Raw genomic sequence first — 16,256 nt, 5'->3', positions numbered from 1 at the left:
GTTGCTGGCAACATAGCCAAACGTCACGTCCCCTTCCTTAATGAATTGCTGAACTGGTCATTTCAAAAGGAGCCACAAGTTGAGGCGTACTTTAATATCTTATTATGTTAAACAAAAATCAGACTCTAAAGCAAGGTTATCTTTACCTAGATTATCACTTTCATAAAGATAGATGTTTTGCATAGCTTAGAACTTTTAACTTTGAGTTAAAGCCAGTCTAAACAAGGTGTTACTTAAAAAAAAAAAGTGAGGGAGGCGAAGGAAAAGAGAAGCGGTACTACATGAACATTAGACCAAGCTTGCATTTAACCCTCAGCTGTTAACCTGTGGCATGAGGTACGAATCACCTCCAGGCAAGGAGGCTTTTGTTACTTTAAAAACTGTAGCTTGCAATTATGTATTTTTTTCTTAGTCAAAAGTAAGTATAGGGGACCTGATCTGGATTGGGACCTCAGCAAAGGGGTTAATGTCTTTTTATATTGTATTTTGTATTTGTGTTCTTAGATTGTTGGTTGTTTTTATGCTCTTCATGGTTTTAATTTTTGTGAACCGCCCAGAGAGCTTCAGCTATTGGGTGGTATAAAAATGTAATACATAAATAAATAAATAAATAAATAAACCCTTTGTGCCTGCCCCTGCGCTGTGATCCCAGTACAGATAAGGGTTCCCACACCGCAATTTGCATGGCTAAAAAATGATCCATTTAAATTAATGGGTCATTGGGAGGCAGTGCAAATTGCAAGTATGGGTCCCAGAATCTGGAACTGGACCACAACAAGGAGTGTGTAAAGGGTTAAAGCCCTACTCCTTTGTTAAGATCAACACACGTACTTTTGAGTAATGAAAAAAAGATGTAGCTGCAACTTTTAGTTTGACCCGAGTTCAGCAGCCATCATCACTTGTTGAAGAAACATATTCTACCCATCAAAAGCCATTGAGCAAACAACTTCAGCTTGGTCTAGAAAAATTAACTGCCCCCTTTAGCAATTATCTCTTCACCAGGCACACTACAACAGCATCACCACTGCACTGTTTTACCATGTGTGGCAATGGGTATTCACTATGAATGAGAGCTTCAGTATTAAAAGTAAATATATATACTACTGGCTTTGCTAACGTTTATGTATTTTGAGAAATTTACATACTTCCCTGAAGGAACACAAAACCGTCCTTTGAAGAAAGTCAGTACAAGAGAGACCTGTAACAAATTGTGGCAGTATATTCTTATCCCCGAACAGGAATGCCCCTTCTCAGTCCAGCCAGCCATGTCTTGCTCCAGAACACTGTTCTTCTGTTCTTTGCACTCTAAGAAGAGGTAGCTCAACTGCTTGAAAACTGAACAGAAGTTAAGTTGAAATCTGAACCTTGATTGAAATTACTAACTGGATTCCTGTGATGGAAGCTGATTGGATTTTTAAGGCATGTCAATTTAGCCAGAAAAAAACCTCTCCATCTTTCTAAGGCCTAAATTATACATAGTCTTCTTTGATTGTATGTGAAAATTGTTTTTTATCTTTTATTAATAGAGAGAGGAGAGGGGGGGAGGGAGAGCACAATTCTAACATGACATGAGCAACCACGAGAGGGAGAAGTATGTAAAAACCCAAGACACAAAATTATCATTACCTTAAATGTAATGTTGAATTTATTTATTTTTAAAATCGGAACTTTAAACATCATTTAAATGTTAAAAAGGTGAAGAAAATGCCTTAAAAATGGCACCTACAAAAAACATAGAATTTTTGTGATTTTTCTGCATAGCAATAGATGATGCATAGCTACCAGAGTGCAACAAAGTTGCAAGAAATTCAGTAGTACTTTCAAAATGACAGTTTCATAGTGCAGTTAGCCCCATATTGTCTTAGAACAAAGAGGCAAAAAGAAGCAGGAAGCTTTCCTATGGCGGAATACTCAACAGTTGCCCCTCCTCCTGCCCACATATGAAAAATAGATTCTTCTTTGAATTTCCTAGGTCTGCATTTTAATAGATTGAAGTAGCAACAAGACAATAGTCAACTCCATGGTTGATTATTGAGGGGGCTCTTTCCACATGACATGATTATAATCAACTGTGGTGTGGATTAAGGCCAGCGTCAAGCTGACTATTAGTCAACGGTGTGTTTGATTGACACATCCCCTGCCCTCTCTCCCCTCCTCAGTCCTCCAGCAGGTATCCCATCAGCCATTGTGAGTTCTGCCAGCTGGACAAAAGCGGCAGCTGCCACTTTGGTCGCTCTTGCCTGGAAACTCTGTAGTCGCCAAAAATAACCAACTGTATGCGACGAAATAGTCAGCGGTGCCCAACCAATGATAACCAATGGTTGTTCAAATAATCAACTCTGCACAACATTGGTTATTTGTGTTGGTTATTTCGGCCGAATAACCAACTGTGGTATGAAAAAGTCCTGACAGACAACACAATAACCCACCATTGACTATTTAAGCCACCATTGGTTATCATGTCGTCCAAACCCAGTCATAAAGGGTTAGGCAATCTGTATTAACCACTGCTAGGCACTGCCAGCTTATACCAGCTAATAAGAGAAGATAAATGTATTCTTGGCGATCCTTAGTCCCCTTCATGCATTATTCCACATGGCCTGGTGCTGACCCTGTTCCCGACTCCTCTTGCTTAGAGATGTAAAATTTCTGGATTTCCCCCGCCCCCAGAAAAATATGGAAATTTTGGATGAAAATGAAAAATAAGCAATACTTTTTTTTAAAGCACTCTTTACAAATCTAAAGTCACTTTGTTGCCTTAGGACAGCCTTCCTCAACGTGGTATCCGCCAGATATTTTGGACTTCAGCTCTCATCAGCCTCAGGCAGGATGGCCAATGGTAATGAATGCTGGTCACTGCAGTCAAAAACATCTGTAGGGCACCAGACTGAGGAAGGCTGCTTTACAAATGTAAAGTAGACTTTATGTTCCAAAAGTTATATTATATAACATGGTTTGCTCATAAAAGTATGATTATACTTGAAAACTTTAAAAAGAGACCTGTTAGTAAATTTGTAATTATTGTCTGAATATACTATAGTTTTTAATATACCAAATATGACTAATTTTATGAGCAAACCAAGTTATACATAACATATTTTAGATTCCTAATTTAGGTCTGAGCAGAGGAAACATCTCAATCATCCTAGAAGCAGGAAGAACCGGAGGCAGAGGAAGACAAATCCAGAAACCCAGGACTCTGTAGAACAAATCCCAAACTGTCAGGAATGTACATTTTTCTTCCATATTATGATATGGTTGGGAAACTGAGCATGACTTGGAGCATCCCAAAACGTCTATCATTAAAAGATACAGTCATTTAATAATTTTAATGAGAAATGGAAGAAATAACTATATCAAGAATATTACAGAACAAATTAAAAACATTTTTAATTGTGTGAAGCAATTCATGTGGAGAACCATGTGAAGGGGGATGCTGGGCTTGCTAAACAAGCAGGAAGTTGAGATAAGCCCCCTTTAGTGCTGAGCCATTATGCACAGCAGACATCAACTGTGCTTGATGTCCCCCCAATAGATCCCTCCCCCAATAGATTACTTCTGAAAGTGCTCACAGGACTCTTAACTGAATTAGCATTAATTGTTAACAGGATGAAAATGGAGGCAGGATATTTGTGGATCAGATACTTCTGCTACCAGGTGATGGGCATTCTTTCCTCTTGTGGGTTTCAAAACCTGCAGAAATCACAGGGAACCTGCCTTCTATTTTCCTTGTAATGCTAGTGCAGAAGGGGAAAGGCGCATTTTAAGGGTAGAATTGGGAGCGGGGTGAGGGGATTACCTCACCCCCCCACCCCATGTCACCAATTCTCCCATACAAGTGCTTCCCCTGCCAGATGTTTTAAAATAGTTTTCCTCCCCCACAGCCAGCTGGGCTCCCAAACCAGAAGTGAGACTGGGGTGTTTTTTTTGGGGGGGGGATATTGCTTCAGCAGGAATTAAACACACTTCGCTCCCGTGCTAATCCTACCCCCAGGGCAGGATCTACACTACTGCTTTATAACAGTTTATAACGGTATTGACAACTGTTGGGGCCCATATACTGTTTTCAAACCGTTATATCCTGCTTAGTGTAGATCTGGCCCAGGTTAAGCCTATGTATTTCTATTTCCAACCCTAAGACAACAACTTGCCCAAGTGAACTTTGTGGTTCAGTGGAAATGTGTAGTTCTTCAAGTAAAAAAAGATCTGTAGGGTAGGTGTGGGCAGAGCTGGCCCATGACGTCTGCCTAAGGCAAAGTACAAGACAGTGTCCCCTTCCATTTCCATATACGTAAGCCACCTGAACTAGCAGCTGGATCTTACTTCAACACTAGCAATGGGGCATCATCTTTCACTGCACCTGAGGACAGGAGGTCAGCTATTTAGAACACATACAGCCCTGTCCTGCAACACCCACTCCCACTCTCCATCCTTAGCATCTGCTGCCTGAAGTAACTGTCTCACTCTGCCTCATAATAGGGCTGGTCCTGGGGGTGAGCAACCCAATCACCAGCAGTTGAGAGGAGTGCAATAGGATAAAAGTTGGCGGGAACAGTGATAGTGGAAGTTGGCAGGAATGGTGACAAAGACAATAAGAACTGGGATGGGTTCTGGGGGTGGCTACCTTAGAACAATGCCATGAGTTGAAATGGGTAGAAGATACACCAATGTATTGTAATTATTTTATGTAAGCTACCTTGGGGATCTATCTGAATTGACAGACATGATAGATATCAAACAAATAATAAATTCAGATCCAACATTCTGTCCACTGCACTACATTTATTTCACCTTTGCTTAAGCATCAGAACTGTTATCAACTTCAGCTAGGATAGCAATCCCCAGTGATAAAAAGGATAAATGACATACTTTTTTAAAAATGAAGTGAATTATATTATCTGCCTTGAAGAATATGTAGTGGGAAGTGACAATGTACCACAACTACAAATTATGTTACAGGTAAGTTATATTCTCCAGCTTTAACTTATGTGTGTGTGCCCGTGTGCCCTAACCCCTACCTCTCACTTTTAATGTGATTTAAATATTGCATTATGTAGACATGTTTATGCAGGCACATACACACACACTGAAATTTATAATCAAACTGAGTTCTTGGTAGAAACAGGAATCAAGGAGCATTTGTCACTAAATCTAAGGAAGCGGCTGGGGACAACACCAAGATATATTGTTTCTTACAACATAAATCAAATGCTGCACTTTTTGTGTGTTCAAATAGACGAAAGGAAAGTTAATATCAGAAGGTTATGTCTCATGTGTACCTTTCCCTTTGATTACTTCACAGGTTTTACAACGAAATTACATAGGAAGGTAGTATCCCTTCCAGGAAAGCAATCTTTGAAGAAGAGGGAGGATTTTATTCATGCTTCCTATAGGAGCAGCAGTGCAGAAAAATGAAGATATATATAACAGATATGACTATGAAAAATGATAGTACGTTCTAGGACGGTCTTTCCCAACGTTGGGTCTCCAGATGTTATTGGATTAAAGCTCACACTATCCATGGCTTCCATAGCAACATCTAGGAATCCAAGTTTGGGAAAGGCTTGTCTATCAGCTAGAACTTAAACCCCTACTAATCTCTGTTCTTTATGGAATTTCCTGAAGCACTCCCAGCACAAGAACCACATTTACAGTGCAATCCTATTCACGTCTGCTCAACCACCCAATGGGGCTGCTCCCAGGTACATGGGTCCAGGATTGCAGGCTTCACCTGTATGAAGTTTGATTGAACTCTGAGAAGATGCAACCCTTAAAAATAGCCTAGAAATAAGTTTAGATAAAACAGACATAGGCCTTAGCTAGACCTAAGAATTATCCCAGGCAAATGGAGGGGTCATGCCTGCTTGCTCCCGGGATCCCCTGTGTGTCATTTGGATGTACAGGGACGATCCCGGGATATAGGCCTGGTCTAGCCATGGCCATACTTTCTATCCATGGTAAATGCTTAATGACTAGTATTCCAAAATGTACAATTAACTCCATTATTGTGGAGAAAAAACACAAATTAGACATTTACATCCTTCCTTTGCCTAGAGCTTGGCAACTGTAGGGGAAGCTATTAATCAACAGTTTTCAACTTTTCTTTAATTCTTATTTGAGAGCTATAACAGAAATTAAACATCAAATGCTGCTTAATCCAACAAGTATACTTCTTTGTGAACTGTACTGGCGAGCTTTGTTCACCGTTGTACACAGCTAATGTGTATGCAGTAGAGTAATTTTATTGAACTGCTAGCTAATATTGCTTTAAAATACATTTTGTTGGCATTATTTTTTCCGCAGCAAGTTCCATCATGTTCTTTCAACCCTTTTTGTTGTCATGGTATCAGTTTATGCTACATGGATATAAGGTCATACAGGTATACTCAGTAAGATTTCATTTACGATGACATCATATAATGATTAGTGATGTGGGTTTTCCCAAAAAAATTGAACTGGATTTTTTTCCCTATGTAAATTGTTCTAATTTGCACAGCATAACTTGCACCAGATTTTCAGTTTGCATCAGAAAACTCTGATAACCAAGAAAATTATCTAATTTAGTGTTTATTTTACTTGTATTTAGTAAACAAAGCTGTAGAAAGGACTCATGTTGAGTACTGGCACAAAATTTAACTAGTATTTGACCTAAAATATTTAAGGGGGAAATTTAAAGCACACTCAATGTGATTTATATGTTCTACTATGTAGACATTTTTATTGGAATACATGTAAAAATTTAAAGGCTATAACATGTACTTCCAATACTGTGCACCGGGTTAAGCTGCCTAACTGCCCCGTTTTGCACCAATTGAAACTTCTGGACATTCTTCAGTGGTAGCCCCACACAGACAGCATTGCCATAGTCTAAACGTGATGTAACCAGCTAACTGTTGCCAAGTCAGACAAACTCAAGAAGGATCCCAGCTGGCATGTCAAGCATAGTTATGTAAATGTTCAGTTGCCATCACCACCACCTGAAGATTCAGGTACAGGACCAAGGAGTACTCCCAAGCTTCAGACCTGATCCTTCAGAACGAGTGTAACACCTTCCAGATATATAACCAAAGACTATCGCTGAAAAAGACTCAAATCAGTGAGATTACTTCTTAAAGTTCTACAAATTTGAACTGAAACACAATTGTTCTTTCATAAATTACATAGAACTGGTGGCCTGGAATTAACTGCCATGTTCACCAGAGGGCCATCTAGCAAAATAAAACAAAGCCAATAGTACTTTCAGATAACTCCTAGCTTCTGAACCCTTTAGGCCTGTTTACCCATATACAGAAATTGTGTTTTCTTCATCTACATCAGTAGTATCTACAGTAAACCTGTAAGGCACAAAGGGCAAATGCAACAAACAATACCAGGAGCCAAAGCCAAAACATACTGGGGAGCCATGGGAGCAGTCTAGACACACAGAAAGCCCCAGGGTGGGTGCATGGTGGCACTGCGTTGATTATACGACACAGCAGCCGCCTTGCAGCCATAGCAGGGGTTTCCTGCAAAGTTGTGAAGAAAAAAATCAGGGACCTTCTCCAGAGTGAGGCAAGTATGGCGCATCTGCCATCTATATTTGCTCTGGAGTCTCAGTGGAGGTGTGGCCAGGTGGATGGCGGCCCCTGATTGGTTGCTGCCACCCAGGCAGAGGGCGGGCCCAGCCACCGGAAACCCCACGTTTTTGTTATAGCATCGGGATTAGCCGCCACCACCCTGAAGCAGCGAAAGCAAGAGGTTTTGCTTACCGTGGCACCAAGCCGCCAGCATATTTATTTATTTATATTTATTTATTTATTACACTTATATACCGATCCCATAGCCAGGGCTCTCTGGGCGGTTTACAGAAATTCTAAAATTAAGGTAAAAACAAGTATACAAAATTTAAAACTCTAAAAATACAGAACATACACACATAAAGCATTAAAAACCGATTAAAAACTAAACCTGTGGGTAATTAGGCAGGCCCATGGTCAACTGTACTGCCTCATCTTTTCCAGCTACATTTTGATAGGAGAGATTCTCTGGAACGCTGGATCCCTGGTACACACTTTCAGACACCAGGTATGATAAAAATCACAATACAAATCACACTGTGAATCAATATTCACACATTTGAAATAGTAATAAAATTATGGTTTGCAGACTTAACGAGGACCTCCAGCATGGTTTCTTGGACATTCCCCCCCCCCCGATGTTCTAAACGTAATGTAGAAACCATAACTGGGGAAGAATAATGAAACCTTTGACCATTGAACTACTGTAAGTAGCAAAACTTGCCTTTACTTCAACAAGGTAAAGACTTTATCCTAAAGCTGCGGTAATCTTAAAAGCATTCTTTCTCAAGTAGGTGCCACTGATTCTAATTGGCTTTACTGTTAAATAATCACACTTCAGACTGAGGTCTAAGGTGTTATTTTTAAATTTATATAGGGGTATGGTTATCTTAAAATTCAAGAAAAAAATACACACATGGTGAGAAAAATAAACAAATAAATATTTGGCCCAAGGATAAAAAAGGTACCAGTGAAGTTTCTGCAGGCACACATTCGCTTAAGATTACTAATATTCCAAGAACAGATGCTATGTATAAGCAAAAAGTCATCTTATCCCAGAATAAGTCAGACCTGGAGCAAAGTATTTTGGTTTTTGGCGTACAATGCTGCCCTTTGAAATAAAACTAAATGTCTAGCAGCAAGCTAATAACCATCTTTTTGTTACTATACAGAAAAAGGCGGACAGGCTGTCAAAGCTCAACAGAACTCAATTCATCTGGCTGACGGAGCAACTTCAAGAGAGGTTGGTCTCCAAGGTAAAATTTTCAGTGTACTAAAGTAGTATGTATAGTAAGAATTTGCAATTCTTCTTCAGATCCTATGAGAGAGAAAGGTTCCTGGCAATATTCTTTTAAAAATCATCGGGCTATATTTTGGTTTCTATTGGCAATGAATTGTAATTGCAAACAGAATATGAAAGATAGTAGACTACAAAGTCCTGAAAATTACACAAAAGAGCAGTTCAGTCAAACAAGGTAACTAGAAATCTTTGGGCTTAATCTACACGGATTTATCAAACAACTCCACAAACAACATATATATCCAGTTATCAAGAAATTAACTTTATGAAGAAAAGAGGACAGAACATTTATTCAACAGAATCAGTTTTGAACAGTATTTGTGCAGAAGAAAGAATATATTGTGGAAAGCTTTTAACAGAGGTGTGCAGGAATCACCAGATTCAAATTGGACCCCAATTCCAATTTCAGAAAAAACAAAACATAACAAAAGCTCAGTTCAGCTGGAGGTCACCTGTTTGACTCAGGTACCAAGCTTGAGTCAAGATTCAGAAATCTGAGATCCATTCACTATGATGGAAAATCTAAACATGCCTGAAAATAACAGAAGTAAGAAACATGCATTTGTCCTTTTGGAAGGATAGGTGCAGCAGTTTATTTGGAAGGGGAGTCCTCAAATTGGTGGGAGAAGTAAACTACTCCTCTTCCTTCCCCACATTGTTTTTTGGGGCATTTTGTATGAGATGTCTCCAGGCAAGAAACCTGCAAAGTTTCAGAAGGATAGATGTAGGTGCTAGGATGGTGCGATGCTTAAAAAGCAGTTTAAGGCTTTTTCATAGTAAAGTGAGGTGGCTCTGGATTCACTGTCTAATTCTACACGAAGACACGCAAACAACACAGAATGTAAAGAAAGTAAAAACAAAAAATGGCAGGGAATCTCAAAGAAAATGTTTTCACTGCAGGAAAAAGTCTGAACTGGGTTACAGAAGGGAAGCATTTGAAATCTTGAACAAACAAACTTAAAGCCATTCCCACCCAACCCAACCCAGAACTTCTCGCTTCCTACTTACAGGTTACTACAGATTGAACAAACAAGTGAGAGAAATGAAAGAGATAAATAATATTTATACTAACGCAATCCCTCCACCGAAGCATGGTGATTTGAGCACCTGCTAAAATATACCTTAGAATTAGAAGGTAGAGTCACTCAACTAAACTGCCCCCTCCCTCCACTCATAATCAGTTTTTAGAGAAACAAGACCAAAAGATGCTATTTGAAGTATAAAGAGAAATGTCTGCATCTCTGAAACTTAGTAACAAAGCCTCATGTGGGCCAAAATTTGGGTTGGGTCACTTTGGAGAGAGATCGGATTTGCCTCAGGAAGCACCAGAAATAGTCCGAGGGAGCCCAATTCAGCTCAGACTTTGGGCTTCAATTGAATCTGATGCATGTTCCTAATCAACAGCCCAGAAATACATAAGAAAATCAAAGGCTGACACTGTAATGCAATTATGGAAGAGATTATAGTGGTAGAAAAGCAGCCATCTTAAAGGTCAGTATTACACTTTATGGGCAAATGGGGTTTGTTTATTTGTCACACAGGCAGAGAAGACCAAATAGGAATGAAGAGGCTGTGTGTACCAGTATGTAGCTCATTCACAATAAGCTAGGATTCTCCTGTGCTAACGCTGTCCATTTCTTTTTTTAAAAAATAAAAAATAGAACAATGGTCCCTTTGCTATCATTAGATTTTGCCTACTATCCTACATGTGCATTCACTAATACATTCCATTAAAATCAGTGTGGCTTGATTCTGGGTAAACATGCATAGGATCAGACTTGCACTCTCTTCCTTCCCCATATCAGAATCCACAAAGGAAAGGAAGAAAATAATCACTTCATATACTGGAATGTTTGAACTAGTTTTCAGCACCCTTTAAAAAAAGTCAGAGCAACCCCAGTAAACATGACACAAATGAACATATACAGAGTAGTATGAGAGGGCCACTGACACCCACACTGCAATGAATAGGTGCAGGCCTTTCTCCTGAACTCATCTTTAAGAGGAGTCACTTCACTGGGATGAAGTACCTGCCCAACACTCTAGAAAGCCACTGCCAATCAGTGTGGACAATACTGGCGTGGATGGACCAATAGACGAACTCAGTAGAAGGCAGCTTTTTATGTTCCTAAATGAAGCCATTCACTGGGGAATACAGCAAGGACATGGTCCTAGGAATTCGCCACTGACAGCATAGTGAGTTTCTCCCCTCCACCAAAAAATGCCTCCTACTCAGCTAAATACGTTGCATGTCTTTCAAACATCCATTCTAAATAGTCTATTGGCTCTGTGATGGGATATATGCAATCCATTCAACCACTGGCATCTTTGCATTTAAGTTTCCAATCCTAATTAAATTGAATGTTAACTAACATTTCAGTTAAATAAGTCATAATTTGAAAAACTGAAACTAAACTTCCCAAGTAAATAGTAGAGACATGATACAGTGTCATGAACTGCAAGCATCCACTGAGTGACCAGAAAGGTCTTAGACCTTTATCCTGTACCATTATATGGAGAGAGAGAGAGAGAGAGGTGTGCCACTAACTTTATTATTTGGTATTATATTCCTCTTAAACTGGCTGGTGGATCTTTATGGTATGTTGCCTTTTTAACTAGTTTACATTCAAAAAGCCCTAAATCTGTAAATATGCATTATGAAAGCAAACAAACACATCTGTGAAATTCAATTTGGTTAGCATGAAATGCAAACTGGACTGGAGAGGATCAGTGATGCCCCCCACCATCTTCCCTCACTTACAAAAAATTAATCTCAGATATCAATACATACATATTGGCATTCTTTTTTGTTTGTTTAAGAGGTATCTGGAGCTGCAGTGACTTAGCCCATCCACAAACGGGGGAGGGGGCAGAGCAGCAGCATTTGCTACAAGTTCAAAAGCTGCATATCACTCCCCTCTTATTAAATCATCTACGCTAAATTACACAGATTTTATTTAGGAAGGCACTTCAGCTTTTCGAACTTTCAGTTCAGAGATTAAAGCATGTAGTAAAGGCAAAATATAAAGTAGAATGTGGCATTAAAAGGCAGTTGAAGACATGAGGAAAGAGACCAGAAAACTACTGTAGTCTCCTTCATTCCACCTTCTGAGCCCTGCTTCCACAGTAAGAGAGAGTGTGTGTGTGCAGAGAGGATGGAAAATTTTGAGAATGGAACTGATCAGCAGCAAGCACTCCAGCCATCATCTTCGCAGCACAGGCCTGAAAAGGGGTGTGTGTTAGCTAAATGTCGGGCCTCCCTTTATTGAAACAGTGAGGAGAAGAAGATATAGCTATTTTGGATCTCTCTCCCTCCCACACCCCCATACATTCATAATACCTCCTCATCCCTGACCCATCAGTAACAAAAAACAAGGCAGAAGCTTGCAAAACAAACCACTGCTCTTGCTAAATGCCACTCAGTAGGAACAAATGCAAAATAGATGTGGGGAAAAGCCTGCAGACTGATGCTAGGGCAAGAAAGAGACACTCAGAGGGCAAATAAATAAATAAATCACCTTTGAGTCACCTCCCCCTTTCCATGACTACATCCCTCTCCCTTTTAGAACTCTATTAACATTTCTAGACCTAGATCAGAAAACTTGACTGGCCTGGCACACGTATGGAGTTACAAACGCAGGCTGCGCACCACCCAACCAAAGCATTTTATGGCTACAGCATTATGTATCCTTGCTTGCGAAGAAGTCTCATTAAATTCAGTGCTCCCAAGTAAGCACGTATGGAATCAAGCTGCACGGCTGCAAAATCACTTGGAGGAAAGACCTACTGAATTCAGGAGGATTTTCTTCTGGGTAAGCCTAAATAGAAGGAGTGACTGAAATAAAGAAAACTTAAAAGCTGCTTAAACTTTCCATCTACTCCATGGAAGGAAGGAAGATGGATAATAAGAAATGAAGGCTGATGATAGTAATAAGATTAAGAAAGGCTCACACTTGGGGTGGGGGAGAGACTTTTGATTGAAGCATCTCTCCCATACATAACAGGACTTAACTTGAAGCAAGATTTCACCCCAGTACCTCTGAAAGGGATTCATTATAGTGTGTCCGAGCATGTGCAGAGTACATTCCGAAATTCATACATTTCGGATAGGGGAAATGACTTCCCTGAAGAAGGGGTAATTACTGAGGACCACAACATATTAGCCCCCTGCCAGCAGCCTTTAGGAGGATCTACACACCAAGTGGCTGACGGTCACTCACCCAGTACGACCCCACATATAAAAGAGGGCACCCCTGTTTCGCAGGGCAGCGGGCATTGGTCCCAAGGAAGAAACTCGGGCGCTCCTCGTTTTAGAAGTTCAGCATCCCCCGCCAGCTCCGGGGGGTGAACTCCGCCGTGTGGGCTCCCTCCACTCCCATCTGCCAGCGCTCTGTCCCCGCAGCCCCGCAGCCCTTCCAAGGCAGGTGATTTGGCCCTCCTGGCTCACATCCCCTTGTGGTGCTGCTGCTGCTGCAGCGTCCTGCTGGCTGCCAGAAAGGGGACGTGCGTGGCAGGCGCGCCTCCTCGACCTCCCCAAGTGGCGAGAGAGCCCCGGAGAGCGGCTCTTCCGCACACGCACCCACCCACACACACACACCCCACACCCGGTCCCTCCGCTCGGGGGGCCACGGCGACCACTCCTCCTCCTACTCACTCGGCGTAGCCCGTGGTCCACGGCAGGCGCTTGGTCTCCTTGTTGAGGATGAGGATGGGCCGGGCGATATGGTCGGCGGAGCACTCGACCTCGTCCTGAGACAGCCCCAGGAACTCGGGTCTGCCGTAAGGGAAGCGGAGGGGCAAATCCAAGCCGCCGCCGCCGCCGCCACTACCGCCGCCGCCGTGCTCCGAGCTGCCAGCCATGATGCCTCCCATGAAATTGGCCACGGCAGACTTCACCCGAGTGAGCATATTACTGCTGCTGCTGCTGCTGCCGCCGGCGGCACCAACGCTGGCGCCGGGAGGAGCACCATCCAGACCGCGGCGGGCGGCGGGCAGGCAGGCGCGCAGGGCGACGGCTGAGATCACGCCGCTGGCGCTGCTGAGGGGCGGCAGGACGGGCGCTTCCGCAATGGAGGAGCCGCACGGAGCGGGCGCCTAGGAAATGAAGCGGGCGCCGCCGAGCCCGGGAGCGAGGGGAGGCAGCTGCCGCCGAGGAGCGCTCATTGCTGCTGCGGTGAACCTGCCTCGCTCTCCCCTCCCCTCCCCTCCCCTCCGTCCCCTCCTCCGTCCCTCCCTCCTCGGCGCTGATTACCCAACGCGACCCAAGCGGAGTGGCTTGCGCGGCTGCGAGCGCGGCGTCATGTGACGACGGGGATCAGCCCGGGCGCTTCTCGTCCGCCTGCCTGCCGCGGGAACTTCCTGCTCCTCCAGCCAGCGGGCTCGAGCGCCCGAGATCTTGCGGCAGAGAGCCGCTCTCCCTCTGCCCTTGGGGGCCGCCGCGTGGGGGCCGCCGGCAGCGAATGGGAAAAAGGGGGCGCGGAGGAGGATCGCCTTGCGGGAAGGGGTTTCAGAGCTGGCTTGAGGTCAAGGGTAAACGCATAGGCAGCGAGTCTCTCCTCAGTAGAACAGGTGTGTCTACTAGGCGTGTCTACTCAGAAGTAAACCCCGTTGGACACAATGGAGTTTGTTCCCAAGTAAGTGGGGTACAGGACTGCACCCTGAGGCTTACGAATCTAGACCACGTACCCCAAACCTGCAGATGGGTTGTACTGCAACACTCATCATTCCCAGCTAGCACAGCTGGCGGAGATTGGAGGATTTTCTAACACTACTCTTGTGACTTGGTTGTCAGTACATGACAACCCACCATAGTGGTTTGCCGTGTCATGTGACCTAGGCACAGTTTCTGCAGGGTGGCTAATTTTTCATGAGTAAGCTGTCTTGAGAACCAATGGCTTGTTCATGGTTCTTCATACCTATGGTGGCTTCTTGTAACGTCTGAACCTGGCAGGATGACTTCATTGTGGGTTGTTGGGAATGGCTAGATAACTACTCGATCAGAATGACTAAAACACCGTGTCCTCGTGATCTTGCCATCCTCCTTCATTCCTTTTCAGTACCCTCTGCCCCTTGCTCCTAAAAATCAAAAAGAAAGGACACCGAGAGGCCGTGTCTGGTGTGAAAAAGCAAATGTCTGCTGCTAGAAAATTTGTGTAATCCCTCCCCCGCCCCATTTTACTGCTTTGCCTTGAAATTTCTGCTATCCTACCCTCATTAGTTTTACTCCTCTGCTCTGAGACATATGCAATTCCCCGTTAGTTTTACTGCTCCGCCTTAAAATTTGCTTAGGTTCAGTGATCCCACTCGCTGTTCTCTAATCCATACGTATATGTAACAGCTAGGAGTGGAGATCAGTGGAGGGAAGTGACAGCACAAAGGGCAGCGGGGGTGGGTGGGGTGGTGAACTTCAGGAGAAAAGGAGGTTTAGGGATGGGCATTGGTCCTTCCCCAGAAGTTGAAGCAGCCTTAAAAAAAGTGCTCAAGAGGAGGATGAAATTGACAAGGACATTGACTACAGTTGGGTATTGGTATGCTTGGCTAAATAGAGGACAGTGCAAGACCCTGAAAAAGAAAAAGAAACGGTTACAAACATGTTACTATGTTCATGAGGACTTAGAAAATTAATTCCATTTGGTGATCCGATGGGGGGTGGGGAGAGTTTCCCTTGGGAACCAGCAACCCCAGAGGACCATTTGCAGAACTGAGCCATGACAAGCCACAGAGCTTCCGATAGTCTGTGGGCATGTCCACACCTAGGGAGGGAGCAGGGAGGATCTTGAGATATGCTGATTGCAAGATCCTCCCCCTGAGTTCACACGTGATGAACACGTCATGCCCGCCATATTTTTTTTAAAAAAAGGCAGGAGCTGGAGCGCACTTGCGCTCCAGCAAAAAACTAAAGCAAACAAACAAACAAAAACTAGCACATGATAATCATGCAACTCATCTTTTCCTACCTGCTAAATCACTCCCTCCTATTATTATTATTATTTATTTATTTGTATAGCACCATCAATGTACATGGTGCTGTACAGAGTAAAACAATAAATAGCAAGACCCTGCCACATAGGCTTACATTCTAATAAAATCATAATAAAACAATAAGGAGGGGAAGAGAATGCACCAAACAGGCAGTATAAAAGTCAGAGCAAAATCAAGTTTTAAAAGCTTTAGGAAAAAGAAAAGTTTTTAGCTGAGCTTTAAAAGCTGCGATTGAACTTGTAGTTCTCAAATGTTCTGGAAGAGCGTTCCAGGCGTAAGGGGCAGCCGAAGAAAATGGACGAAGCCGAGCAAGGGAAGTAGAGAGCCTTGGGCAGGTGAGAAACATGGCATCAGAGGAACGAAGAGCATGAGCGGGGCAATAGTGTGAGATGAGAGAGGAGAGATAGGAAGGAGCTAGA

The 16,256-nt window shown here is 42.8% G+C and overlaps 1 protein-coding gene across 1 annotated transcript in view; it reads right to left on the bottom strand.

Annotated features, from left to right (window-relative positions):
* PPM1H (protein phosphatase, Mg2+/Mn2+ dependent 1H) overlaps positions 1-13,836 on the bottom strand; it is a 94,683-nt gene extending 80,847 nt beyond the window's left edge. The window contains exon 1 of the mRNA XM_063133944.1: positions 13,511-13,836. Coding sequence (XP_062990014.1) covers positions 13,511-13,764 — 254 coding nt within the window. The 5' untranslated portion in view covers positions 13,765-13,836. The remainder of the gene's footprint in view (positions 1-13,510) is intronic.
* Positions 13,837-16,256: the final 2,420 nt, after the last annotated feature.

This window comes from Elgaria multicarinata, chromosome 9 (assembly GCF_023053635.1).
Source record: "Elgaria multicarinata webbii isolate HBS135686 ecotype San Diego chromosome 9, rElgMul1.1.pri, whole genome shotgun sequence".
Classification (NCBI taxonomy): Eukaryota; Metazoa; Chordata; class Lepidosauria; order Squamata; family Anguidae; genus Elgaria; species Elgaria multicarinata.
The sequence above is the reverse complement of the archived record's forward strand: the minus strand, read 5'-3'. Positions and strand labels throughout refer to the sequence as shown.